Raw genomic sequence first — 25,398 nt, 5'->3', positions numbered from 1 at the left:
GCACTATATATAAAACATGGACTCAAACACGACACACTGTTTCCACAAAAATATATTTAATAAGCTTGTTATATAAAATCAAACATTTTAATATTTCCAACATTTTATCAGTAATTCAAACTCACTGATATCTAACTGGAGTGCCTTTTGTATTCTGGAGGGTTACCTAAAAATGTATTTACATATTTATAATACATGTAAATATAACTGAAGAACTACTTCAATTAATGTGAAATTCACAGAATTCTAGAGATTTATAGGCTAGAAGTGCCATAAATCTGTCTGCAATCAAATGTGCTGCACTAATTATGAACAATGTCTTAATAACTATTAAACCAAGAGGAGAAATATTGGTAGGAAATACTGGGTTTTAAAGTTCTGTGACAAACTCTCAGAAGATAAAAATACATAAAAATCAATTTAATGACCAAAATGTCTTAATCCCTGATTGTCAGTTTTGGCAGCTCAACCCAGTCTCTCAGGATGGCAGCCTGCTCTGATGTCGGTAACCGACCACTGTCTCATCAGAGCTGCGCTACTAAATGCGTAAGAGCCCTGGCTGAAAGTAAGGAAGCGGTGTCAGCAATTCTGCATGCTTGCACACCTTCTCCACATGGGCTAAGGCCTTATGCTTCGATTTATTCCTGACAGATTACAAGCCCTTCATCCTTTCATACCAAAAATTACTTCCTCAACATGTTTTAAAAGCATTCTTTACATTTAGTGGGGTGGGGAACCCCATGTTATATAGAAAAATTTATTATAATAAAGGACTCAAACCTCATTTAGTGTTTTGAACTACATAATAGTAATATTTAAACATCCAATTCCACATAATATTCCACACTAAAGCAGTAAACATTGTTTTAAAAATACTGCATAGGTTATCACTCTTTTGTAAAGAAAGGTATTGTTACTTAAGAGTTTACCAAGTGACCATTTCCTATTTAATACCTGGCTATAATGACATTTCTTGCCACATTTGTCTCCAGGGAGAACATTCAAGCAGCTTCCTAATATACAGCATTTAGAATTGTTTACCATGTTGGCTCTTAAAATGATAAACTCTTTTTTTTGCTCAATAAAAGAATATTTTTAATAACAAAAAACATGTAAAATTAGAAATTTGTAACTTCAAAAAAAAAGTAAGCTGCCTTCATTAATCAAAGTACTTGTTTGCAGTTTTTTTTATCTGTGAAAATATTTTAAAGCCCTTAGAAAACTTAAACATTATTTTTAAAAAATTAAAAATTCTTGCCATGTTGCTGGGCATACCACTGCTGTCTCTGCTTGCGGTTTTCCAACTCTGTGAGAAGAGCCTGTCTGTAGGCTTCATACATTTTAACAATCTGTTCCAGTTCTTTCATGAAAAGCAACTTTAGCATTCCCTGGTATGTATCCAGGTCAGCCAGCTGGAAGAGTTCCCATTTCAGAATGTGGTCATATCTGTTTTAAAACACAATCATACATGTGTTCACAACACATAAATAAATACATATTTATAGCAATAAACTGGTCTATTTTTTTATAAATATTAACTTTATCATGACTAAACAGATCATAAGCTTTAGTTAAAAATAACAGTTATTACCTGCTATTTAAGTACATTGAGGGAGAGGAGAAACTGCTAATATTACTTCATTTCAATTTAAGTTCAAAAATACTCATTTCTTTTAAGCTTAAAGTATCAGTTATTCTAATATCATTATTAAACAACAATGAACACAGATTCAAACCACTGTGGTTCTATAATTTCTAAAGAACACATCCTATGCTATTTTTAAGTTCATCCCAAGTTGTCAGGAACTAAAGAATACTTCAGACCACATTGTACCTGTAAACAACAATACTGAAAAATGGGCAAGATCATTTGTGTCATTAGTGTTTTGAGGAATGCTGTTCATTCCAGCAAATAAGAAACTAAAAAGAAGAATGGGGCTGAGTTCATCTGTGGCTAAGTTTTCCTGAGGCTGAGTATACAGTATTAAAAACAAAAACAAAAACAGGAAAACTCAGGAGAAAGGAAAGAATAAGCTCTTTTCAAAATGACAGAGTAAGGACACTGCAGAAGACTCCATAATGTGGGGAAGGAGATTACATTTATGTATATAATTTTTATTTTATTACGTAAGATTAGATTTATATGTGTCTCAGAAGCCTCTAATCTTTCTTCAATGGTAAGTAGATCAAATACTGAGGTGGGAGTATGCAACAAACTACTAAAGCAGTACATACACTTTGAGTTGAAAGAGACTTAGAAGACATCACTAATTCAATTTGCTTCTTTCACAGATGAAATAACTAAAACCTAAGAGGCTACAATCTCTTGCAAAATTTTTTAGTGACTCACAGATCAGAAAGGTAGAGAATTACAGACTAGGATTTTTCAGAAAAATAGTTTTGAATGTTAATACCTACTAAGACTAGACAAAGAACTTGAACTAGAGCAAGGCAAGTACCTATATGATACTGAAGTTATACTTTTCAAATCATGCTGCAGAGCAGACGTAATAGGAAACTTTAATTGTAAATTCTATTAAATTTATTTTTAATAGTAATTTATAATGTTTCTTACTCAATGGCCCTTTATTTGGTAATTCATTGACCGTCTTATTCCAAAAGGATCATCTAAATTTTTTAAGGGATTTTTAGAAAAAGGGAAACAATAAGCAGTAAATACTGAGCTCCACTATGAGTCACAAACTGTGCCTGGCACAGTAACATATATTCTGTACACCTGGGGTATGTGTACCAGGAACACCAGGAGCACAGTGTGCAAACCCACAAAGTTCACATATTTTGTTGGATCCCAGTTTTACTCATTTAATTCCTTAATAAGCACTGCAAATTTACTAACAGATGTACTTTGTAGGAAGCTTTATATTTTCTATAGTGGGAAATTTCAACTTGCCAACATAAATTGGAGAAATAGTCTAAGAAATATTCAGTGAGCTTCCTTGAAGGAAGAGTTTTAAGTTGTTTTCTGGAACCTCTGCCATTCATGTAGCTTAAGATTTTACTTACTTGTCTGAAACAAATTCATAATTCCTAACAAAAAAACCTCAATTTTCCAGAGTCTGAATTCTGTAGCTAAGAGACATTCCATCAATGTCTAACTGATTCCAGATGCTTAGGTTTATGCAGGGTAAACTATGATAATGTTAAAAAAGCTCACTTATCATCTGTGTACTTTCTAGCAAGGAAAAAAAAGGGAAGGGAATAAAATGATAAATCTCAAACTTATTTTTAAGACAAAAATATTCTGTATAAGCATTCAAGTTTTTAAAAAAGGAAGAAAAAAAAAGCTTCAGACAAAACTGAAGCTTTTAGATTATAACCCTCTAAGATCATCTTGTTTCTCTGTATCAGGCCACAGATCAATAGCTGTCAATTTATAGACTGAAAAAAGAATGGAGGGAAATATAAAGGAATGTTTATTTTGGCTACAAATTAATTATTCTGAGTAAGAGACCAATAACTTTATGAGAACATTAAACTGACCTAAATTAGCAGAATCATGGTCAAATAATGAGAAAGAGCCAGCTACTCAAAAGCCTGAAAAAAAAGCTAAAAACAAATGGTCCCAAGCTAGAAAAAGTAAAATCTCTAGGCTAAATGCATTCAGACAGACAGACAGACAGACAGACAGACAGACAGACAGACACACACACACACACACACACACACACACACACCTGTAAATGGTTGGTAAATATATAATAAGATGGCAAAAATGTAGATTAGAGGTGGCTTAACCCCTTGGAAATTTTATTTCAATGGTCACGCTTTAAAATCATAGGAAATAGTTACTATTTCAAAGATGTATATATGATTTTACATTACTTTTATTTGAATAGCAAAGATTTAATTAATTATTTTATTCCAAGCTTATTGTCCAATCATCTTAAATTCTCTAAAACTCTCCACTGAGCTATTTTATGCTGACAATTTTGGTATCTAAATTACAACAGGGAAATAAACACTAAGGCTACAAAAACCAGTAACTGAATGTTACCTTAATAGTTGTTAAAAGTACATGCAATTAAAAAGTCTTAAAGGCTTACAAGATACTACCAAAAAAGTGCAATTATTATGTGTAAAATGCCTAGCAAAGTACTAGAAATTTAATAGCTGCTCAGTAAATAATTATTATTATCTAAGAAAGTATTACTGACAAAAGTTAAACACATGATCTCTGAAGTTAAGAGATAAAGGTTTGAAATCTACCACTTAATAGTTGTGTGATCTTAGCAGAGATTAAGGCTCCATTTTTTTCACCTGTAAAATGGGTTTTGGAAAAATCATGAGATAACGTACCTAGAAGTTTAACACAGTAAGGTACACAGGAAGCACTGGATAATAAATACTTACTTTCAAACACTCCTTTTACTGAAATCATAGCACTATGTACATACTACCATTATCTATCCTTATCACACTGGGTCACTGATCTGAGTACCTGCTTCTGTTTTCCCAAGAGAAACCCTCTTTGAGGGAAAGTTTTCAATTACTCATAATTATATTCCAAGAACAGCGCCTAATATGGCACCCAATAAATATCCTCAACTAGCTTGGTGGACTCACAGCCCTATTTAAAAACGAGCCCATGCATTTTCTTCTTCAGTGCAGCTTTCTTGTTCCACTCACTCTGATAATCAGAAACCATTACAGGAGGCTTATGCCAGGCAGCTACTCTGCCATGTGTTTTAAAAATGAATAATCACATTTAAGCTTCACCACAGCAAGTAAGGTAGGTTAAGATTATTATCCCATGTTTCAGTAAAGGAAAAACACATCTACCCTCAATAATCATTTAGTGAGCTCTCAGTGTACAAGCCATTGTGATAAATACTTTGATGCATTATTGTACTGAATTCTTAGTCACTTTAAGAATAGGTACTGTTACTATCCCTAATTTACAGAAGATAAAACTAAAGTAAGCAACCCTAACCAGGGTTACACAGCTAAAACTTTTTAATGAACTTTTAAGTAATCAGTGAACTCCAATCAACACATCCCAAAACTTGTAGCTGCTACACATCTTACTACCTCAACACCCTTGTGTCCTGCTCTGTTTCATTCATGTACTGAGGATTTACCTGGGTCCTTATTACAAGTTTTGTATCACTTATTTACAATCTAATCTGAGAATGTAAGCTGCTAAACTGCATCCCCAATACAGCACAGGTCCTCACACAAAGAAAGTGAAGATTCAATAGATGTTTACAGAATTTGTATTTCTATTCAATGATTTTCAAACTCTGTAAACTGATGTCCTTTTTTCAATAAAGTATTACTGAAAAGCATATATTATTAAGAGAAAAAAACTTGGTGTTGTGTGCGTTAAGCCTAGAGATTCCATTCAGCCCTCCACTTACCCCTCAACAAAAATTTGTGCTGTAAATTTACTTACTTCACAGGGGCTCGTGCATAAACCTGAAGCCAGTCAGGAATTTCTGCAGTATGATATGGATTTGCAGGTACCAGAAGGGACTGATTTCTTTCACTTTGCTGTGGCTGGTATGTGACAGGAGGAGGTTGATCATACCGAGGTACACTAAGAAGAAACAAATAGACATTCATTAGGAAAAAGGCCCTAAATCTAAATAAGTTATAAGAATAAATAATACTTAAGCATTTTTCAATGTACCTCTTCAACGCTCAAACTGAGTTCCTTCTACCACTTAAGAAACATAAAGGTGTGTTTTGTTTTGCTTTTTTTTAAACCATACAATAAGGGTAAGATCCACTGGATTCCCCACCTTCTCTTGGAAACTGACAGTTCAACAGTGATGGATATAAACCTAAGCTAAATCTTTATGTATTTTTAAGACACTTCTTCTGTCTGGTATTATTATTATTTTCAAAGATAATTTCAAAGGAGGCTATAAAAAAGTTGGAGCTAAGTTCAAACTTGAATACAGAGGCTTAAAACTAGGATAAATTTCAGCAATAACCAGTAATTTTCTGTAATTTATGTTGGAAAGTTTGATAGTTTTTCTAAAAATGAGAATGGGTATTTTTCTTCCTCCTTAGGCTGAAGAGGGGGTTTGGAATATGTAGTATAATAGGAGTGAGTACTGTGCTTGAAATACATTAACTATAGTATTTCCCTTCTGCTTTTACCCCCTTAAGAGAGCATATGGGAATTAAGTTAATTAGAGCCTATTTTAAATTTTAGAAACTTAAAAAAAAAAAAGGACCATGCTTTTAATTAGTTCTAATGGCCTATAAATGCTGGGGAAAGGTAGAGAATACCAAGGTGGAGAGGGAACTGTTTTATGGGAAAATGGTAAGGAAAACATTGCACCACCTGAAGATTAAAGACTAAACTCTGGTAGGCCAAAATGGGCTATTCCAAACTTGGAGACAAAACTGGAAGGGCCTGCCTCCAAACAAAGCTTTATGTGCTTATCAGAAAAGGTCATTGCAATACTAAACTGGGATTAAAATAAGTGTTAGACTGTGGTTAACAATTTAAAGATCAGTGTGCTAATGGCACTAAATTTTATCTTCAACTCTTCTTTCCTAAGTAGGTACAAAGTGAAATATCCCTTGATAATAATGTCTTGTCAGCAGAGGGGAAAAAACTGAAGCTTTGAAGTCAGATATGCCTGGGAGTAAAGTTTTACTTCAGTTTGGCCACTTAAGAATTATATGAATGTAGGCAAAACCACTTCAATTCTCTAAGCCTCAGATAAGGAGGCTTCCTTATCTGTAAGACTGGAAGAAATTCATTCCAAAAATGACTGTTCTCAGGATTAAATGAGTTAATGTAAGTCAAGAATTCTCTATGAGGATTAGCAAAATATAGACAAATAACTATTAAAACTACCTATGTGAGTTTATAGAAGGTGTTTACTCTCTCCTGTTTTAATGTCTACAGAGTCGCTGAGAAAAGCAAATTGAAAATGCTCTGTGAACTATAAAAATTCTGTAATAATGATAAAAAATGTAAACTCTATACAGTCTCGAATCTGGTTGTCTGGACCACAAAGTCCTCTGCCACCTGGTGATAGCTAACTGTAACCATACATCTAGGCTGTTTTGTGTTGTTGCATTTTCCATCCTTCAGCAAATAGTTGCTGTGCACCTGCTATGTGCCCCTCTCTGTGTGAGTGCTGGGGACACAGCAAGAGTAAGTGGAACTCATCCCTGTCCTTGGGTAGGGGCTGTGATCAGGTGGGAAGGGGGCCCCAAATGACTGTGCCACAGGCCTGGAAGTGGAGGCCAGGAAAGGCAGCAGCTTGCCTGAGATGCTACAGTATTTAGGCCCAGTGGCCAAAGCCTAACACAAGCAGAGCAGTTGGTTTGGTTCTTCTGAAGGGATGACAACCTTAGCTGTTCAATAAATGTGAAATGCCACAAAATGGAATCACTGAAAAAAATGCTTTAAGTTTAATTAATAAATTCAATACATAAAATGATTAAAACAACACAATACTGATAAAACTTAGTTTTCTAGGTGATAATATTAAAATTATTTTCATAATGATGTGAGGTTCTAAAAAAGTGCAACATCTGCTATAAGCAAAGATCTATTATGTTAGCTTGATACTAAGCAAGATCTATCAACATGCTGATATTCTACCCATTTTTAATCTTATAGCTCAGTTCTTGAAAGCTCAAAGGTAGTTAAATTGGAAATACTCTCAACTTAATTACTAAACTAATACTAGCTTTTTATGTACTTTGAAATCTAATGTGTGTCTTACATTTACATACAGCACATCTCAATTTGGATTAATCACATTTCAGGTGTTCAATGGCCACATGTGACAACTGGCTACAGAAGTCACAGGCTTGAAGTGCAGCCATAAACGAGATCCACTGATAAGCCCAGCATCAATCAATAGCCTGACAGATCACTGGCTACATTCATTAAACAGATTTGGGATGTTTTTTGCAGTACCAATTTTTGTTTTCTTGCCTGGCAGCAGTAAAAAAACAATAGTCTGAAATTGAATAAAAACAGAAGGATGTTATAACTCAAAAGTATACATTGACACAGGAGGTAGGTCTGTATTATTTATAGAAATTTAAATAAAAGAGAGATGATTTACTTATTTCAATTCTGGTTATCTACAACAAAAAAACATTGTGATAATATTAAAGCAGAATCTGATCCTAAGAATACTGATCTTGTTTTTGAGACTGTTTAAATTGAAAAAACATTTAATTGTTAAAATCATTCATGAGAAAAATGTCTTAAACTTTGAAAACAAAGCTTTCAAATACCAACCTTCTGAATGCTTTTCTCTTTGATAAAAACTACATGAGTACAAAATCTAACAGATACTTTCAAAACAAAAAGTTGAAAATAAAGTTGACACTCTACCTAGGAGCACAGGGATGCCTATATTGAGCCTTCTTATTTGTGTGATCTACATAATAGGTTCCAAATTCTGATGACTCAACTCGTTCCCATCCTGGAGGAAGTCCTTCTCGCTCAAGAGGATGGCTCCAATGAGTTGTATTTGTGTTGTGATCTATATAATATTTTCTCCCTCTCATTGTCCAGTCCACAGACCAACCAGGAGGAAGGGGTAAATCTTCGGAACCATGGTTAGCTAAATTTCCTAAAGATGTAGCAGCAACTCTCCCAATACCTGTGAAAAAAGAAAAAGAGAAGCAAATGAACAATTTTTCAAAGCTAAAAAATATGCTATCTGATTAAGTTATATAATTAACTATCTTGCTTTACTCCTAAATTCATGATTTTATCACTATAAAAATTTCTTTCATAAAACAAGCCATTATTACTATCATTGAATTAGAAAAAGAGGAACTAGACGCTCTTTGAAATAAGGTTTTTTTGGCTGATGCTTCCCCATCGCCAAGCCATATAAACATTTAACTATTAGAAAAGCTACTTAAATATGTATACTGCTAAAATGAGGAAATGAAAATTTCACTTCATTCAAGATTTAAGATTTGACATTTTATCTGAAACAGCAAAAATGAACTCATAAAACTATTTCTAGTTTATAATTTCTTAAAAATAATATGCTGTACCCTAGAATTTTTTAGAAAGTTTATCAAGGTAGCAGGATATAAGGTCAACATACAAAAACCAATTAAATATCTATATGTTAACAACTACTGGAAACAGAAATTATATTATTCATAATAGCTCAAAAAATCACATATTTACATGTAAATCTAACAAAATACGTGCAGGATCTGTATGCTGAATACTACTATATACTGGTGAGAGAAATGAAAGAAGACCTACCACGTTAATAGATTGGAAGACTCAACATAGTTAAAATGCCAATTCATTCTGATGATATTTAGGTTTAAGGTAATTCCAATCAAAATGTCAGCATGAGTTTTTTGTAGATACAGATACAGAAAGGCAGATGCTAAAATGTACATGGAAAGGCAAAAGAACTAGAGAAGACAAAACAATTTTTAAAAGGAATAAGGTTGGAGGACTTATGCTACCTAATTTTCAGACTTACTATAAAGATATAGTAATCAAAACTGTGTGGTATTATCTAAAGGACAGGCAAAGAGATCAATGGAATAGAGAATCCAGAAACACACCCACACATAAGTAGTCTACTGATTTTTGACGAGATCAATGGAATAGAGAATCCAGAAACATACCCACACATAAATAGTCAACTGATTTTTGACGAAGGTGAATAGGCAATTAGAGAATGATAGTTTTTTCAACAAATGGTGTTGGAACAACTAAACATCCATACACAAAAAAATTAATCACAACCTACACCACCCACCTTGGAAAAAAATGAACTCAAGAAGGATCATATATCTAAATGTAAAACACACAACTATAAAACTTTTAAAAGAAAAATAGGATAGTTTTGTGAACTTCCATCATAAGGCAAAGAGTTCTTAACCATGATGCTGAAAGGGCAACCCACATAAGGAATATATTGATAAACCGGGCTTCATAAGAATTAAAAACATTTGCTCTGTGAAAGACACTGTCAAAAAAAATCAAGCTATACATTGGGAGAAAATATTTGCAAATCACACATTAGACAAAGGATTTTAATCTAGAATATATGAAAAACCTCAAACTCAAAATTAAGAAAACTCAATTTAAAAAAAATAGGCAAAAGATTTGAACAGATGCGTCACATACATAGATGATAAATGAGCACATAAAAATTGCTGTTTTATACTAGCCATCTAGGAAATGCAAATTAAAATCACAATGAGGTAACAACAGAGAATGGCCAATAAAGAAAAAAACCTCTAACAAAAGTTCTGATGAGGATGTGGAGCAACTGGAACTCTCATACATTGCTAGTGGGAATGCAAAATGCAACAGCCACTCTGGAAAACAGTGCCTTTCTTATAAAGTTAACGTATGCTTTCCATCTGATGTAGCAATTCCATTCCCAAATATTTATCCTAGAAAAATGAAAATTCACCTTCACACATACCTGCATGTGGCTGTATTCATAATTGTCCAAAAGTGTAAACAACCCATGTCCTTCAAAAGAACAAACTGTAGTACAACCACACAGTGGCGTCAACTCAGGAATAAAAAGGAACTAATGACTGATACCTGCAACCACATGGATGAATCTCAAAGGTATTATATTGAGTGAAAGGAGCCAGTCTCAAAAGGCAATGAATTGTATGGTTCCACTAAAGTACAATTATTGCAAAGGCAAAACTACTAGGACACAAAACTGTGGCTCCAGGAACTAGGGGTTGGCCAAGGGGTAGCAATGAAGGAATTTTTTTGGGTGCTGGAAATGTACTATAAACTGATTATACAGGCATTAGATGGATCTATATATACATTACAACTCAGAACTCTGTACCTTAAAAAAAAAGTTCAAGTTTACTGTATGTTATTTGGAAAAAAACAAAAATAACCTGGCTATGTAGTTTTGTTCCCACACAAGAATGGGAATAGTATATAACTAATCACCCCAAAACTCAGCAGCTTACAGCAAGATTTATTTAGCCTACAAGTCTATAGATTAATGAACTAGACTGAGCTCAGCAAGAGTTTTTCCATTACTGTGTCAAAGATAACTAATATGAAGCCTAAGATGATCAAATCTCCATTCCGCCCTAACCTGAGCTGCTACTTCTCTATCCCTGGAGTTCACTCTGTTCCAGCTCTGCTACGCTCCTTGCTGTGCTCAAACATGGCAGGTACCAGCTGTTCATTCTCCTTAGAACATTCTTTCATATATCTGCTTGGCTCACTCCCTCACCCTCTTCAAGCTTCTTCTCAAGTATTTCAGTGAAGCATACTTTTACTATCTACTGCAATCTACCTCTCCCTAGATTCCATTTCCTCTCTGGACAATTTTTGGTGTCATCTTAACCTTCAGACTTATTACTATTTAATTTTTGTTTTTTTATCATCTTTCTTATCCCACAAGAATGGAGGATGCACGCACGAAAGGAATCTGTGTTGCTCACAGACCTCTAGAAGTGTCTGTAGAATAGAGTACATGGTAAGTGTTCAATAAATAAACTACAGTATGAAGACAGTGTGGGACTGGTAGAGGTAAGATGCAGAGATTAATGAAATAGCACAGGGAACCCAAAAATACACTCATACTAATATGCACAACAGATTTTAGATGAAGATGCAAAAGTAATTCAGTGTAGAAAATGCAGCCTTTTCAACAAATGGCACTGGTGCAACTAGACATCCATAGGTACAAAGAAATAAATCTTCACCTAAACTTCACACCTTATACACAAACTGACTCAAATGGATCACATTTAAATATAAAACTACAAAACTGTTAGGAAAAATATGCAGGAGAAAATCTTCAGGATCTACTGATACATATAACAACTTGTATGAGTCTCCAGGGAATTAAGTGAAAAAAGCCAATCTACTTTAAAAGATTACATACTGTATGATTCCATTTATGTAACATTTTTGAAATGACAAATTTTTAAAATGAAGAACAGATCAGTGGTTGCTTGCCAAGGTTTAGAAGGGAGATAAGTGTGATTATAAAAGGGAAAACAAGATTCTTGTGGTTATGGAACTGTTCAGTCTTAACTGGTGGTACTCACACAACCTACATGATAAAGTGTAAAACTAATTACACACACACAAATGAGTTCAAGTAAAACTAGGGAAATATGAATGTGATGGGTGGATTGTATCAATGTCAATATCCTAGTTGTGATAATTATAGTGTTGCAAAGTGTTACAAATGGGGAAACTGGGTTAAGCATACTGAGGGATCTCCGCATGATTTCTTACAATGTATATGAAATGTTATCTTGATAGACACTTCAATTAAAAATGAAGAGAGGTACAGTCCCTCAATCCAACAGACATGTAAGAACTGCCAAAAGCAGCTGATAGAACAAGAACAGTAAAGAAAGAAGTAGAAATAAGAACTGAGCACTGTGGAAAAACTAGCTAGCCCAAAACACTACCCTAGTAATTTCTCCTTTTCCCTCCACAATCCCTTACCTCTTCAGCTACCACTGCATTTCCAGTAACTGGAAGAGAAAAACCCCATTTATTCAGGAATGTATAATAAGAACACCATCAGTTCTATAACAAAAAGAGGAAAAAAAAGATAGTATTTAGAACAACATTCAGAAAAATGGCCTAAAGCAGAGAAAAAAATCCAACTAAATATTCTGCCATAAATTAAGAGAGAAAAGAATGAAGCCATCAATTCTCTGAAGAAAGACCACAAAGAAGAAAAGCAAGAATCCAAAAATGAGAGGGTAAGACAATAGAGATAAAAGGTGTGCTCAAGAAATAAGTAAATAAAGCTGGAAGAACAATCACACAGTGTTACAGTGGAGAAACTGGTCAAACCTTAACGAAGTGTTGAAGGTTAACATCACCAATGTCATATAGGTATCACGTATCTCCTTACGTATGTGAGGGGGACACTTCACCTTTGTGGGATTCTTCCCAATACCTAACAGGCCCAGTCTAATTGTGATAAAAACAGACAAAATCCAAACTTAAGGACAGTCCACAAAATATCTGACAAGTATTCCTCAAAACTGTCAAGGTCATGAAAAACAAGTGAAGACTAAGAAATTGTCATAGACCAAGAAACACTAAAGAGACATGATAACTACATGCAACGTGGTACTCTGGATTGGATTCTGGAACAGAAAATAGACATTAATGAAAAACATGGTGAAATCCATATAAAACTTAAGAGTTAAATTTTTCTTTTTAATCCTTGAGTTCATAAAGATACCAAAAACTCACTGGTTACCTTTGAAGGTGGCTAGGGTACCAATTTATTATTCTGAAAATAGTAAATAAAGGGAAAGAATTGATCTTCATTTTGTCCGCCTTATAAATGAACAGCAATCAAATAACTGATAAGGCAAAGGTCTTAATTATAGAATTCCAACTAATAAATAGAGAAAAATGAAAGAATTAGAGTATCACCATATGCAACACCTAGAAGTACTGGATCTAGACAATGATCATTAATGGCTGACAAATAGGTAAAAGCCTGATGGAGAACCTGATGGATGAATTGGGCTGACTTCTGATCCTATCATCAATTTTAACATCACAAAAAGAGAAATCAGTCATTCTTTGTCTTTGATGTAATAGAATGTACACAACGCCACCTATGTAGCATTCTGACAAAAAGGAAAACACAAGAAAGAAAACAGTAAAATCACTCTTGCTCAGTATCTTTTGGAAAGAAAGGCGTATCTCTCTAAAACAGATGGTGACTATGGAACAAAACAAAGCCAGGGCAAGCCTTTTGGTGAAACCAAACTTGGCTTCTGTGAAACTGCAACTGCAGGTTATTTAATTAAGTGTAGCTTGAGGAACTTCAGTACTCAAAGAGAAAATACTGAAACAAAAATATAAGCCAGAGTGCTAAAGACATAAAATCACATTTTGTAAGATTGCAATGGCTTTATACTTTATCATGCTTCCATCACTAAAAATGTTGTACTACTAGTACAATCATCTTAACAACAAAAAAAATTATACTCAATTCAATGTACTCATACTGACTTAGTCATTAGAACCATAACATTTTGGTCCAACAGAGGTCCCCCTGGAAATATGTAAATAGGTTTCTAAACACACATTATTAAAAACTATTATATTTATTATTATAACTATTATATTATTAAAAACATGTTATAGTAGTTAAAAACTGTACAGCTTAGAGGTACTAAAGTTTCTGACAACTTCATTCCTCTGCTTAGAAAAATCCAAGTTTCCATATACTGAACTTGCCTAAACATAAAAACACAAGTACTTTTACATTTTAACATTAAGTACCAAACACCAAATTTAAAGCATGATAAACTTGAAATTCATATTTAGAGGAAACACAAAACCTCTGTAAAATCTTGTTTCCAGGAACTAAACCTTGATAATTTAATGAGAGCCATGAAGTTCACAAAGTTCCACATAGCTCATCAGCTTTACCAATACCCTGTAACCATGATTCCTAACTTCTTTAGAGCTATCTATAAATAGTTCATTTAAATTCATGACATTCCCCCTGTACTTTCTGGAAGTGCCATGTGCACTAAAATTGCTTCAAACTATTACTTGGGATAATTTCATAAAACCTACTTAGTTAGATTAATGAGTAGTACAAAATGACTGGAAGCTACTAACCTAAAACATGGAACATTACTACGAATGAATAGGTTTGGCAGACTAAAAAAAAAAAAAGGCTTTACCAAGCTCTAACACACCAGACCTCCACTCTAACTAAGTTCAGCCAGAAAGTTGAAACTTCAATAACCAAACACATCAAATCTGGAAAAAGCATAGAAGCACATAACAAAATAGGCATGAGCACTAATAATTATGAGTGTCTGCTGACCCTATCCATATGTACTATTTCATACTCAAGGTACAGATGAGGAAACAAAGGTTCAAGAAAATTATTTTACCAATGGCCATACAGACAGTATATAACCAAGTAACAAATTTATTTCTAACCATGTAATCTTAGCAACAAAAGATCAACTGTAATTCTTTAAAGAAATATATGACTGCCACTAATAAAAAAAAAAGCAAGCTACTTATTTTGAACTCAATCAGTGGCAAATGAGAACTTGTTTCTGACCTACAAGGAAAAAAAATAATTTTCCAAAATTTTAATTAGTCCCAGAAAAGAATGAGTAGCATTCACAACCCTCAAAATAACTTCCATTTGCACATTTTGTCTCTCCACCAAGCTTTCACTAGATATGCCTCTAAATCAGGCAGATATTATGAGATCTTACCAACAAAAGCTTAAAACAAAGTTCAAACATTCTAGTTGCCTAATTTTGTAGTGGATACAGAGAAAAAAACAGAATCTGGAAGTCTAATTGTTGTCCGACAGCTGCATCTGGGGAGGTCTCTCCCTGTGCACTAGGTGAAACCTCAACCTGGATGGGAGAGGGTTCTTGACTCTGATGGACAATAATCCATGACCAGGTCCTACGAGTGTAGGTAAGGAAGGAATTCATTAAAGCCAGGGTAGTAGTGAATGGCAGCAGTGATGCAGACTAGAGAGCAGTAGAGAGCAAGGAAGAACAGGAGGAGGAAAGGGAAACTCACTGAACTGCTCAGCATACTCCTGGAGCCAACTCCTGGGGCCAGGGTCACCTGCCATCCAGTGTCCTCTTGATTCTGCATGGTATGGGGACTAAGCCTCTACTACACAGGATTTTCGGAGCCACAGAGCACTAGATGGAGTGAGATTATGTTCTGAGAACTCCCCAAAGCAAAAAAAAGGAGATTTTTTGGTGGGTTACTAAAGAGCATGACCATATAGCTGCAGTGCTGTCTGGGTCACCCAGGTCACAGGAACTTACAAGCCCAAATCAGAGATCTTAGTAGCCCTTCCCTACTTGTCTGAAGTAGAACAGAGAGAGTGAAGACTTGTACTTTAAGTCTAGAAAACTGAATGAAATAGCAAATTAACAAAGACACCACTGGAAGAGCAGAGACAAAACACAGTAAGTTGAGCAATGGAAAGGCTTTATTTAAGGCAAAGCACACACTTAAAGAAAGAAGAGTGCTGGCAGCCTCAGAGAGGTGGTGTACTTAAAGGCTTAGTATTTTTGTCCGTTAAGGATTTCAAGAATAGGGTGGGGGATGGGGGGCGGGGGTGGACAGGGTTCACATGTGGTCTCATGATGTCTATCTCCAGTGAGAGACATTGTTATCACCCACAGTCAGTCCTCTAGATACTCTGTAAGATAAACTTAACACAGAATTTATTGATCTTATTCATCACCAAAATAGTGGTTACCCTCAAGCAGTAGGAACATAATCATGTAGGACTACTTGCCCTGCCTTAGGATAGGTTATTGCTAATTACCATAAAGTATGTCAGGAATATTTCCTCCTAACTCCCTGGTTTTAAAATGGAATCTTAGCCTTAAACTGGAGTCCCTCCTGTTCTTACTATACTATTTACATCTTGACATTTTTCATTATAGGCAGGAAAAATTAATCACCGTGCTGTTCCATGTCCCTGCTTTACCTCATAATGAAGGTCTACAAGCTCCAGGGTAACAAATCCTACATTATAGAACATACTCTTATAATCAAGATGTTGATAAAGAGATCTAAGTACTGAACCAAGCCAACTATCTTTTCTCCTTTTCTGCAAAATAATTACAAATACAGTTGTGTCCCAAGATTATGAACCCCTCCTCAAAAGATAATTCTGGTTAACTAAGTATGTATACATTTCCTAAACTAAACACAACTCTGTTTTGTTTTTTTGACAATTTTCAGTTTGATTTTTGTAACTTGATTTCTTTAACCATCTTTAAAAATAAAAGTTTTAACCTCCATTACTTAAAACTGTATAGAACTAAATTATTTAAGTGCAAAACAAAGAAATTCAATCTGCTCTTTAGTATTCCAGCTAAAGGCTTCCTGTTAACAGCAGGATTCCTTCCTTTGGCACATACAGTAGGTGCCTGGCTGGGGTTTGTTGGCCAAAATGTTAAATGTCAAATTTCACAGCTAACCATAGAATTTGCTAGGCCCTAAAACTCTTTAAGATATTATACAACTTGTTTCTGTGCTTTTGCTAAATACAGTAAGATAAAGTTAACCCTTGAGATAAGATGTTTCCTGAAAGTCTAAGTAATTGGCAGGAATTACTACTCACATTAAGTCATTACAAAACTATTTTCTTTCATACCTTTTTTATGTTTATTACATTGGCTAACAATAATCAAAATTTAAAACTTGTTAAAATAAATCTGTCCCTCATCCTCACACTCCCACAAACTTACTCTCTCTTTTCCACTCATTCAAATTCCCCAGCATAAATCTTGAAAATACAGAAAGTTTCAAGTCTTTTCAAGATGAATTGAAGAAACTTCCAGGTATTGTTTCAAATTACATTTTTCCTTCTGGAAAAGATAGTTGTTAGGCTTTCTTTTTGCTTAATAATTGGTTATTAATCCTTCCCTGACATTTAAGAGACTCCTTCAAAGAAATTTGATTTTTTCTAAAAGGTAAAGCACTAAATCACACTACCCTGATTTAAATTAATGTAATTAAGTGAAATTTATCAAGCACATGCCACTGCTGTAATAAATGAAAATCTTTTTAAAAATGACATTCTTTAATGTGAAAAAGTATCCAATTAATTTGTATTTTTATTTATTTCTAAATAATGACTGGAAAATTGTTTTAAAGTCCATCATTAAACTTACAAAAACTATGTCAAATTGCTCCTAAGAGGATCAGGAGAAATGATTCTTACAGTGTTTCCTCAACGATACTTTGCAAATTAGAGTTTTAAAACAAGACTTTAACGATACTTATTCTTCATACCTCTCAACAGGCAGTAAAGTGCTATGAGCTAGCTATCAGTGATGTTTAAAATATAAATACATGTGGAAAAGGTGAGTGTGAAAAACAATCTGTATTAATGGTAAACATTATTATAAGCTATTATTCCTGCTACCCTTCCTAACCAAAACTGTCATCAAGACTCCAGACTTGAAATCTCTTCATTTATTTACTTAGCCAGCCATTTATTTTTGGAGCACCTCCTATGTAGCCAGGTGCTATGCTAATACTATCTGACTCTTCTCTTTGTCACATCCCTAAAACCTCATTAGCGGCCAAGTCCCATCAAGATGTGTCCCACCTGCTCTTTCCAAATGCTCCCAGCCTAGGTCAAGTCCTCATTAACATTCAAAATATTAACCACTGAACATAAACCAAATGCAAAATTATGGAGTCACTGAAACTACTCATAAGTAGTGTATACATTAAAAAACACATCCAAGGAAAAGAAGATACAAAACTATATGCAGTACTCATAACAACATAAAATAAAAAAAAGAATGTCATGGAAAAGGACGAAGGAAATAATTAAGTATTAAGAATCTCTAGTATTGAGTCCTTTACTTTTCTGCATTTTTGCAAATTTCCTATAATAAGTTAGTTATTATTGTAATGGAAAACATAAATAAGCTTTATTTTTAAAACTTACTATTATGGTTGGCTAACAAATATTTCTGAGGTTCAAAACTATATGGTATTAGAAATAGCCAAAATAAACACTGAAGTATGCAATTGTCTAATCCTTTAATTAGAAGTTCTTTAAAAACAAAAGGTACTCATCCATGATTATGGTATTTCCATATGCCTAAAAATTCTTTGCTCTTCAATGTCCCAGTGGGACTCCAAAGTCAGCTTTCACATATAAGCTACTCTTAAGCTATTCTATACTATTTCTCAATTTTCAAAACTTCAGTGATTTATTTTCTCCCAAACCCATAATTAAGCCTCATTTTCCCCTAAGCATCACAAATATTCCCTTTCCTCTCCAATACTACTGGTACCTGCAGTCCTCTTTTCTCTAGAAATTTATCTTGAGTATAACTAGTAAAATAATTTTTAAATACTGCTCTCTTAAAATGACGTTCTTTTTGAAATTTGGAATGTCTTTTGCTCAACTCAAATTAAAATCCTATAGCCTGTTGTTGGACCACAAATCTCCATTCTGCCTTATCTCTTCTTTCTTCGAACTAAGCAGAACTACACAGTTTTTAGATTTACATTATGTCTACTTTATTTTCACCAGGCTAGCCTCCATTTTCCACCTAAAATGTCCTTACTTGCACCATTAATTTAAAACTCAAGCTCAAAGCACAGTTCAAGTCACACCTCTCCCTCAAATTATTCTCTAAGAATTCCAGCCTTCCCTGATCTATCTTCTGATTCCCCACTGCACTTACAAGTTAGTATCACAAAGTGTAACAACTAACAACAGTGTTCTGATTATTTTGTGTATATTGATTTATTTACCCAAATAAGGTACCAGAAGGCAGGTACCAAGAAAGTCAGGGAAAATAAAAGACATATAAATGAGTAACAGTAAATGAATAAAATGTTTTCTACACTTAAAAGCACTCATGCTCCAATCTGTTTTTAAGTCACCTTATTTGAAGTTTTTTGCGTTAAAAGTTAAATGTCTCAGATCTCATTACCTAACTTCAAGCTCTACTACAAAGCCACAGTAATCAAGACAATTTGGTACTGGCACAAGAACAGACCCACAGACCAGTGGAACAGAATAGAGAGTCCAGATATTAACCCAAACATATATGGTCAATTAATATATGATAAAGGAGCCATGGACATACAACAGGGAAATGACAGCCTCTTCAAAAGCTGGTGTTGGCAAAACTGGACAGCTACATTTAAGAGAATGAAACTGGATCACTGTTTAACCCCATACACAAAAGTAAATTCGAAATGGATTAAAGACCTGAATGTAAGTCATGAAACCATAAAACTCTTAGAAAAAAACATAGGCAAAAATCTCTTGGACATAAACATGAGCGACTTCTTCATGAACATATCTCCCCGGGGAAGGAAAACAAAAGCAAAAATGAACAAGTGGGACTACATCAAACTGAAAAGCTTCTGTACAGCAAAGGACACCACCAATAGAACAAAAAGGCATCCTACAGTATGGGAGAATATATTCATAAATGACAGATCCGATAAAGGGTTGACATACAAAATATATAAAGAGCTCATGCACCTCAACAAACAAAAAGTAAATAATCTAATCAAAAAATGGTTAGAGGAGCTGAACAGACAGCTCTCCAAAGAAGAAATTCAGATGGCCAACAGACACATGAAAAGATGCTCCATATCACTACTCATCAGAGAAATGCAAATTAAAACCACAATGAGGTATCACCTCACACCAGTAAGGATGGCCACCATCCAAAAGACAAACAACAACAAATGCTGGCGAGGATGTGGAGAAAGGGGAACCCTCCTACACTGCTGGTGGGAATGTAAATTAGTTCAACAATTGTGGAAAGCAATATGGAGTTCCTCAAAAAATTCAAAATAGAAATACCATTTGACCCAGGAATTCCACTCTAAGAAATTTACCCTAAGAATGCAGCAGCCCAGTTTGAAAAAGACAGATGCACCCCTATGTTTATCGCACCACTATTTACAGTAGCCAACAAATGGAAGCAACTTAAGTGTTCATCAGTAGATGAATGGATAAAGATGTGGTACATATACACAATGGAATATTATTCAGCCATAAGAAGAAAACAAATCCTACCATCTGCAACAACATGGATGGAGCTAGAGGGTATTATGCTCACTGAAATAAGCCAGGCAGAGAAAGACAAGTATCAAACGATTTCACTCATCTGTGGAGTATAAGAACAAAGAAAAAACTGAAGGAGCAAAACAGCAGAAGACTCACAGAACCCAAGAACGGACTAACAGTTACCAAAGGGAAAGGACTGGGAAGGAGGGGTGGGAAGGGAGGGATAAGGGAGGGAAAAAAGAAAGGGGGCATTATGATTAGCATGTATAATGTTGGGGGGGGCGCACAGGGAGGGCTGTACAACACAGAGAAGACAAGTAGTGATTCTACAACATTTTACTACGCTGATGGACAGTGACTGTGAAGGGGTATGTTGTGGGGGGGGACTTGGTGAAGGGGGAAGTCTAGTAAACATAATGTTCCTTATGCAATTGTAGATCAATGATACCAAAAAAAAAAAAAAAATTAAATGTCTCATGTTATTTTTTATTTTTATCATGCCAAAATTTAAATCCTACAACTTACTAGGAAAAAAAACATCAGATCAGAAAGTTTAATTTTCAGCTTGCTTCAGTTTATCTAATGTAATCTAGTATTTTATGAATAAAATAGAATCGTGCATTTCCCCTCTCTCTTCTGCTCCTTGTACAAGTATCCTTAAGTCAGCAAGTATGGAAAGCAGATTTTAAAAAATTATATGGCTAATATTTTTGTCTAAAAGAACAACAAAAACACATGCTTGCTGATGGACAGTGACCTTAATGGGGTATGTGGGGGGGACTTGATAATAGGGGGAGTCTAGTAACCATAATGTTGTTCAAGTAATTGTACATTAACAATATAAAAAAAAAAACACATGCTTAACACACAATTAACTATTTGACAGTAAGTCTTCTTGATCAACTTGGGAAATAATTACTGAACTACTGAAAACAGTTTTGTTAAGAGAAACAATGCAGGTTCTAGTTAAGTAACAATGCAGTTGCCCATGGTATTACCTACCATGCCCAATTCTTCCTGCCTTTCCTTTCCCTGGTTTATAACCAGTTTCTCTGAAATACTAACCTTCCCATTCTACCAACCTAAACCCAGATTCAATCCAACTGTAGGCATTAAATTCTCTAGATTTTCGAGATTCAGAGTGTTAAGTCTAGATAGCCTTTAGATAAATACCAAGTATTTATAATAAATAAACAGAAACTTAATAAAACATAAAGACACAAATTTTTTTCACTCAGTGTAGGTTAATAACTGTTTGCAAGCCGGCTTGGTGACTGACAAATGGAGTATTTCTCTAGGAGTATCTGTTGTCTTCCCAAGAAAATCCAAAGAAGTGCATCTTTTAAATTAAATCAAATTAATGTAGTCTTTGTAATTTTAAGTTACCTGAAGCATGCCTCCCTGGATTCTGTGGCACTCTTTGGAAGAGATCGTGGTTGTACTCATAATATCTGTAGTCTTCATGTGCACGATCTCCAAGTGGACGCCTTCTCTGACCATCAAAATAATTATCTGAATAGTAATATCGGGAACTAGAGTCTCCATTTTCAACAGCAAAATTAACTTCTGTTAAAAATGACTGAGAAGAGCCATATTCCCTAGGGACATCTGCTAGACTCCTGGCAAGATAAGAAGGTGCAGATAATCTGTTGCTTTCTCTTCTCATTATTTCATGAGGTGTTCTTTGAATGGGAGTTCTAAGGAAACTCTGGTTTCTTGAAACTATTCCATCTCCAGAAGCTGAAAAGGTGTTAGGGCTTGAGTCTGGAAGACAGATATCAGTTCGTCTTGGAATTGTTGGACCATGCCGGATGAATGAAGGCATGAGATCTGTAACAAAACAGAGGAAAGTAACCACCTCAGTAAGTAATAAATACATTTTCCAAAAGTTGTTCATTTATATGACCCCAAAATGCAAAATTTCAATGGACCTAAGAAAACACAATTTCAATTTTCATTTAAGATAGTACTTAGTTATTTTTAAATTGAAGCTAATATTTTCCCACTCATAAACGAATTTATAATTTGTATGTCTTATGCATAAGCTCAGCCAGAACCAAATGTACTCTGCACAATAACCTACATAATATGAAGTGTCAGTAGACACTACTATGAAATAGGTATTAATGAAATACTCATAAATAAATAAGTAAAAATAGGAAACAGTCTAATTAATTGTTTTATTGATTGCACTTCATTTTCAAAATTCCCCAGAATCCTTCTCAAGCAAAGACAATTTCAAAAATAGAACAGAACATACTATTAACGAACATGTAATGATGGACTCTCTTAAAAAGACTTTAAAATTATTAACCCGGTCTTCTTGCTCTAGGAATTACACAGCACTAGCATAGTAATCAAAAGATGGAAAGCTACAAATTTATCTATAAAATAAAAAAATAAAAACATCTCATTTCCAAGAGGTACACAAATGCTGAATTCAGTTCAAAAACACCAAGCCTGAAACTATGGCCCCTGTAAGAACAATTAATTATGATTCAAATCATAAGATAACAGAACAATGGCTTTCAGGATATAGTACTTAAATAGCTCAGACATTGCTGGTTAGAAAGTAAATTCCTTTAAACCTAAAGAACACGAATCAGAGACCATTTTATTCATTAAGTAAACAATTTTAGAGGTCACTCATATTAAGCAGCTTCAGGAGCTAACTCTAGACAGAAAGAAATAGTATCCGAATAAACAAGACTCAACACTTGAAACTAAAACAAAAAATACTTTACCAAAAGTTATTTGCTTAAAGGTGTGGCAAACATTTCATATAATGTTTAATAAACTTTCTTTGCAGCAAACTGCAAGCTACTGTAAACTTACTAAAAACCTAAAAAAATGTGTAACAAAGTTTTAAAAAGGCTTAAAAATCAAGTCTGAGATTACTGATGTACCCATCTGATCTGTTTTGCTGTTCTACAAGAAAGCACTGCAACCACAAAGATAAATCTGGAAAGTTGATGATGTGGTTATAATAAAAAAACATGCTCTCTACCCCTTTTTGTGAGATGTTGGGCAAATACTTGTAAGTCCTATGAACTGCTTTCCCAATTACAATATGTGGTAATGCTTAAGTCACAAGGTTACTACCAGCTTCCAAGAAGGACAGTTACACAAAAGGCCCAACATGCAGTATGAACACCAAAATATTACCTCCTTACCCCATCAATGTTCTGAACACCCAAGCAAGAATCCAAAACTCAAAAAATTCAGCTGAAAAAATCAGAGTCAAATACTTCAAAAGTAAGGGGCAGGATTGAAATACATCCTATTAAAATAAAAAAAAATTTTTTTTGGGTAACTTCTAAAATGTAATAGAAATCATTTGAGTACTTTGACTTTCGGGAGTCTCTAGGTTTTTTTTATTTGAAGCAATCCTCATGAATGTAGCCAAATACACATGATCTTGGCTCCTCTACTCTTGAGATCTAAGATTGTTAAGGCTCTGGATATCTGCTACAATAGTGACCGTCGGCTTTCCCCTCCTGCTGCGAGGAGCATCCAGCAGAAGGGCCGAGTAAGTCTACCCGAGAGTTCGCACAACTTCCGCTGCGGGCGAGTGACACCCGTAGTAATGTTTGCAAACAAAAGGAGTATCAGTATCTACAAGAGAAAAGAGTGTGCCCCGTCTAATTACTTTTACTCCTATAACAGCAAGGGATCAACAATTTAAGTGTTTCCTAAAGAGCCTCTTTCTTCCAGTAATCAAAACAACACTGCCAGAAGCGGACGGGGAATTATGTTATTTTTTGGGGGGAGAACCACCGGGAAGGGACTAACCGAAATTTCTTACTCTTACCGGCTTTCAAACAACAAACATCACTTTGGCATAGTAAAATGTTAAAGTACAGCACAAAGACCAAAAGGAATGAAAAGCAGCGAGGAGCCGCGTCGGGGGCCCGAGCCAGGTGTGGGTGAGCCCCGCCCGACACTCACTCCTCAGCAGAGGCGACGTCTCCTTCTTCACGTACTTGCCCTGCACCTCGGCAGGCTTGGACACTTCGTTTTTGGTTTTCTTTCGGGACAGCATTCTTGTGGACGAGGCCCCGGGCCGCGCCAAGCAGCCTCCTTAGGATTCCGCGCCGGGCGCCGGCAGCCCCACCACCACCTCGCCGGCGCCGCCGCCGCCTCCTTCCCTCCCGAGCCGCCGCCGCCGCCGCCTCTCCGCAGCTCGGGGTCGCCCGCAGGGACTGCCGCATGTTCAGGGCGCTAAGCGCGCCGGCCACCGCTCAGTCGCTTGTTAGTTCCTTCCCGGAAGTCGGCCCGCTCGGCGACGCTGTCCCAGGACTCCGGTAGGAGAGGCCAGGGACGCCAGGCCACGGCCATGGTCCGCCGCAGGCAGCCTAGTAACCGCAGCCGCCGCCGCCTCCTACGTTCCGTAAACTTTCCCCGCAACCGCTGGGAATTCTGGGAAATAAGACGCCGCGAGGGCCGCCGCCGCCGCCGCCGCCGCCCTTCCCCCAGCTCAGCTCCGGGGCGCGGCTCCGACTGCGGGATGCTGGCCGAGCTCCCGGCGAAGGGGCTGAGCTGCACGTCTCCCCGGAGGGGTGGCGGCACCTCCACGCCTGCCCGGCGAGGAGCGGTCCCGGGGACGCGAGAGGATGGGGCGTGAGCGCAGGAGGCCGCGCGCGCCCGTGCAGTGGAGCCCCCTCTGCTCGCGGTTTTTTTTCTCCGGCCCTTGATGGGGGAGGGCGCTGGTGACTGCCCCTGAGACGCGTTCCCGTCGTCATTCCTGAGTGAGGACGTCCCTCTGAGATCTTGGGCTGGTAAATTAAGGTCCGTGATAACGCAGGATGCGAATAGAGGCGAAGGAATAGAGTTGTGGGACCACAACCCCCAGGCTAGA

General features: G+C 35.9%; 1 protein-coding gene across 1 annotated transcript; it reads right to left on the bottom strand.

Annotated features, from left to right (window-relative positions):
• Positions 1-39: 39 nt before the first annotated feature.
• SAV1 (salvador family WW domain containing protein 1) lies at positions 40-24,914 on the bottom strand. Its single transcript, XM_036917372.2, has 5 exons — positions 24,489-24,914; positions 21,927-22,370; positions 8,339-8,609; positions 5,414-5,557; positions 40-1,446 (listed from the first exon to the last, which is right to left on the bottom strand). The coding sequence occupies exons 1-5, from the start codon at positions 24,580-24,582 to the stop codon at positions 1,245-1,247; spliced, it is 1,155 nt and encodes a 384-aa protein (XP_036773267.1). The 5' UTR covers positions 24,583-24,914; the 3' UTR covers positions 40-1,244.
• Between the last annotated feature and the right edge of the window lie 484 nt (positions 24,915-25,398).

This window comes from Manis pentadactyla, chromosome 11 (genome assembly GCF_030020395.1).
Source record: "Manis pentadactyla isolate mManPen7 chromosome 11, mManPen7.hap1, whole genome shotgun sequence".
NCBI classification, from domain to species: domain Eukaryota; kingdom Metazoa; phylum Chordata; class Mammalia; order Pholidota; family Manidae; genus Manis; species Manis pentadactyla.
Note: the sequence above shows the minus strand (reverse complement) of the source record. Positions and strands in the feature narration are given on the sequence as shown.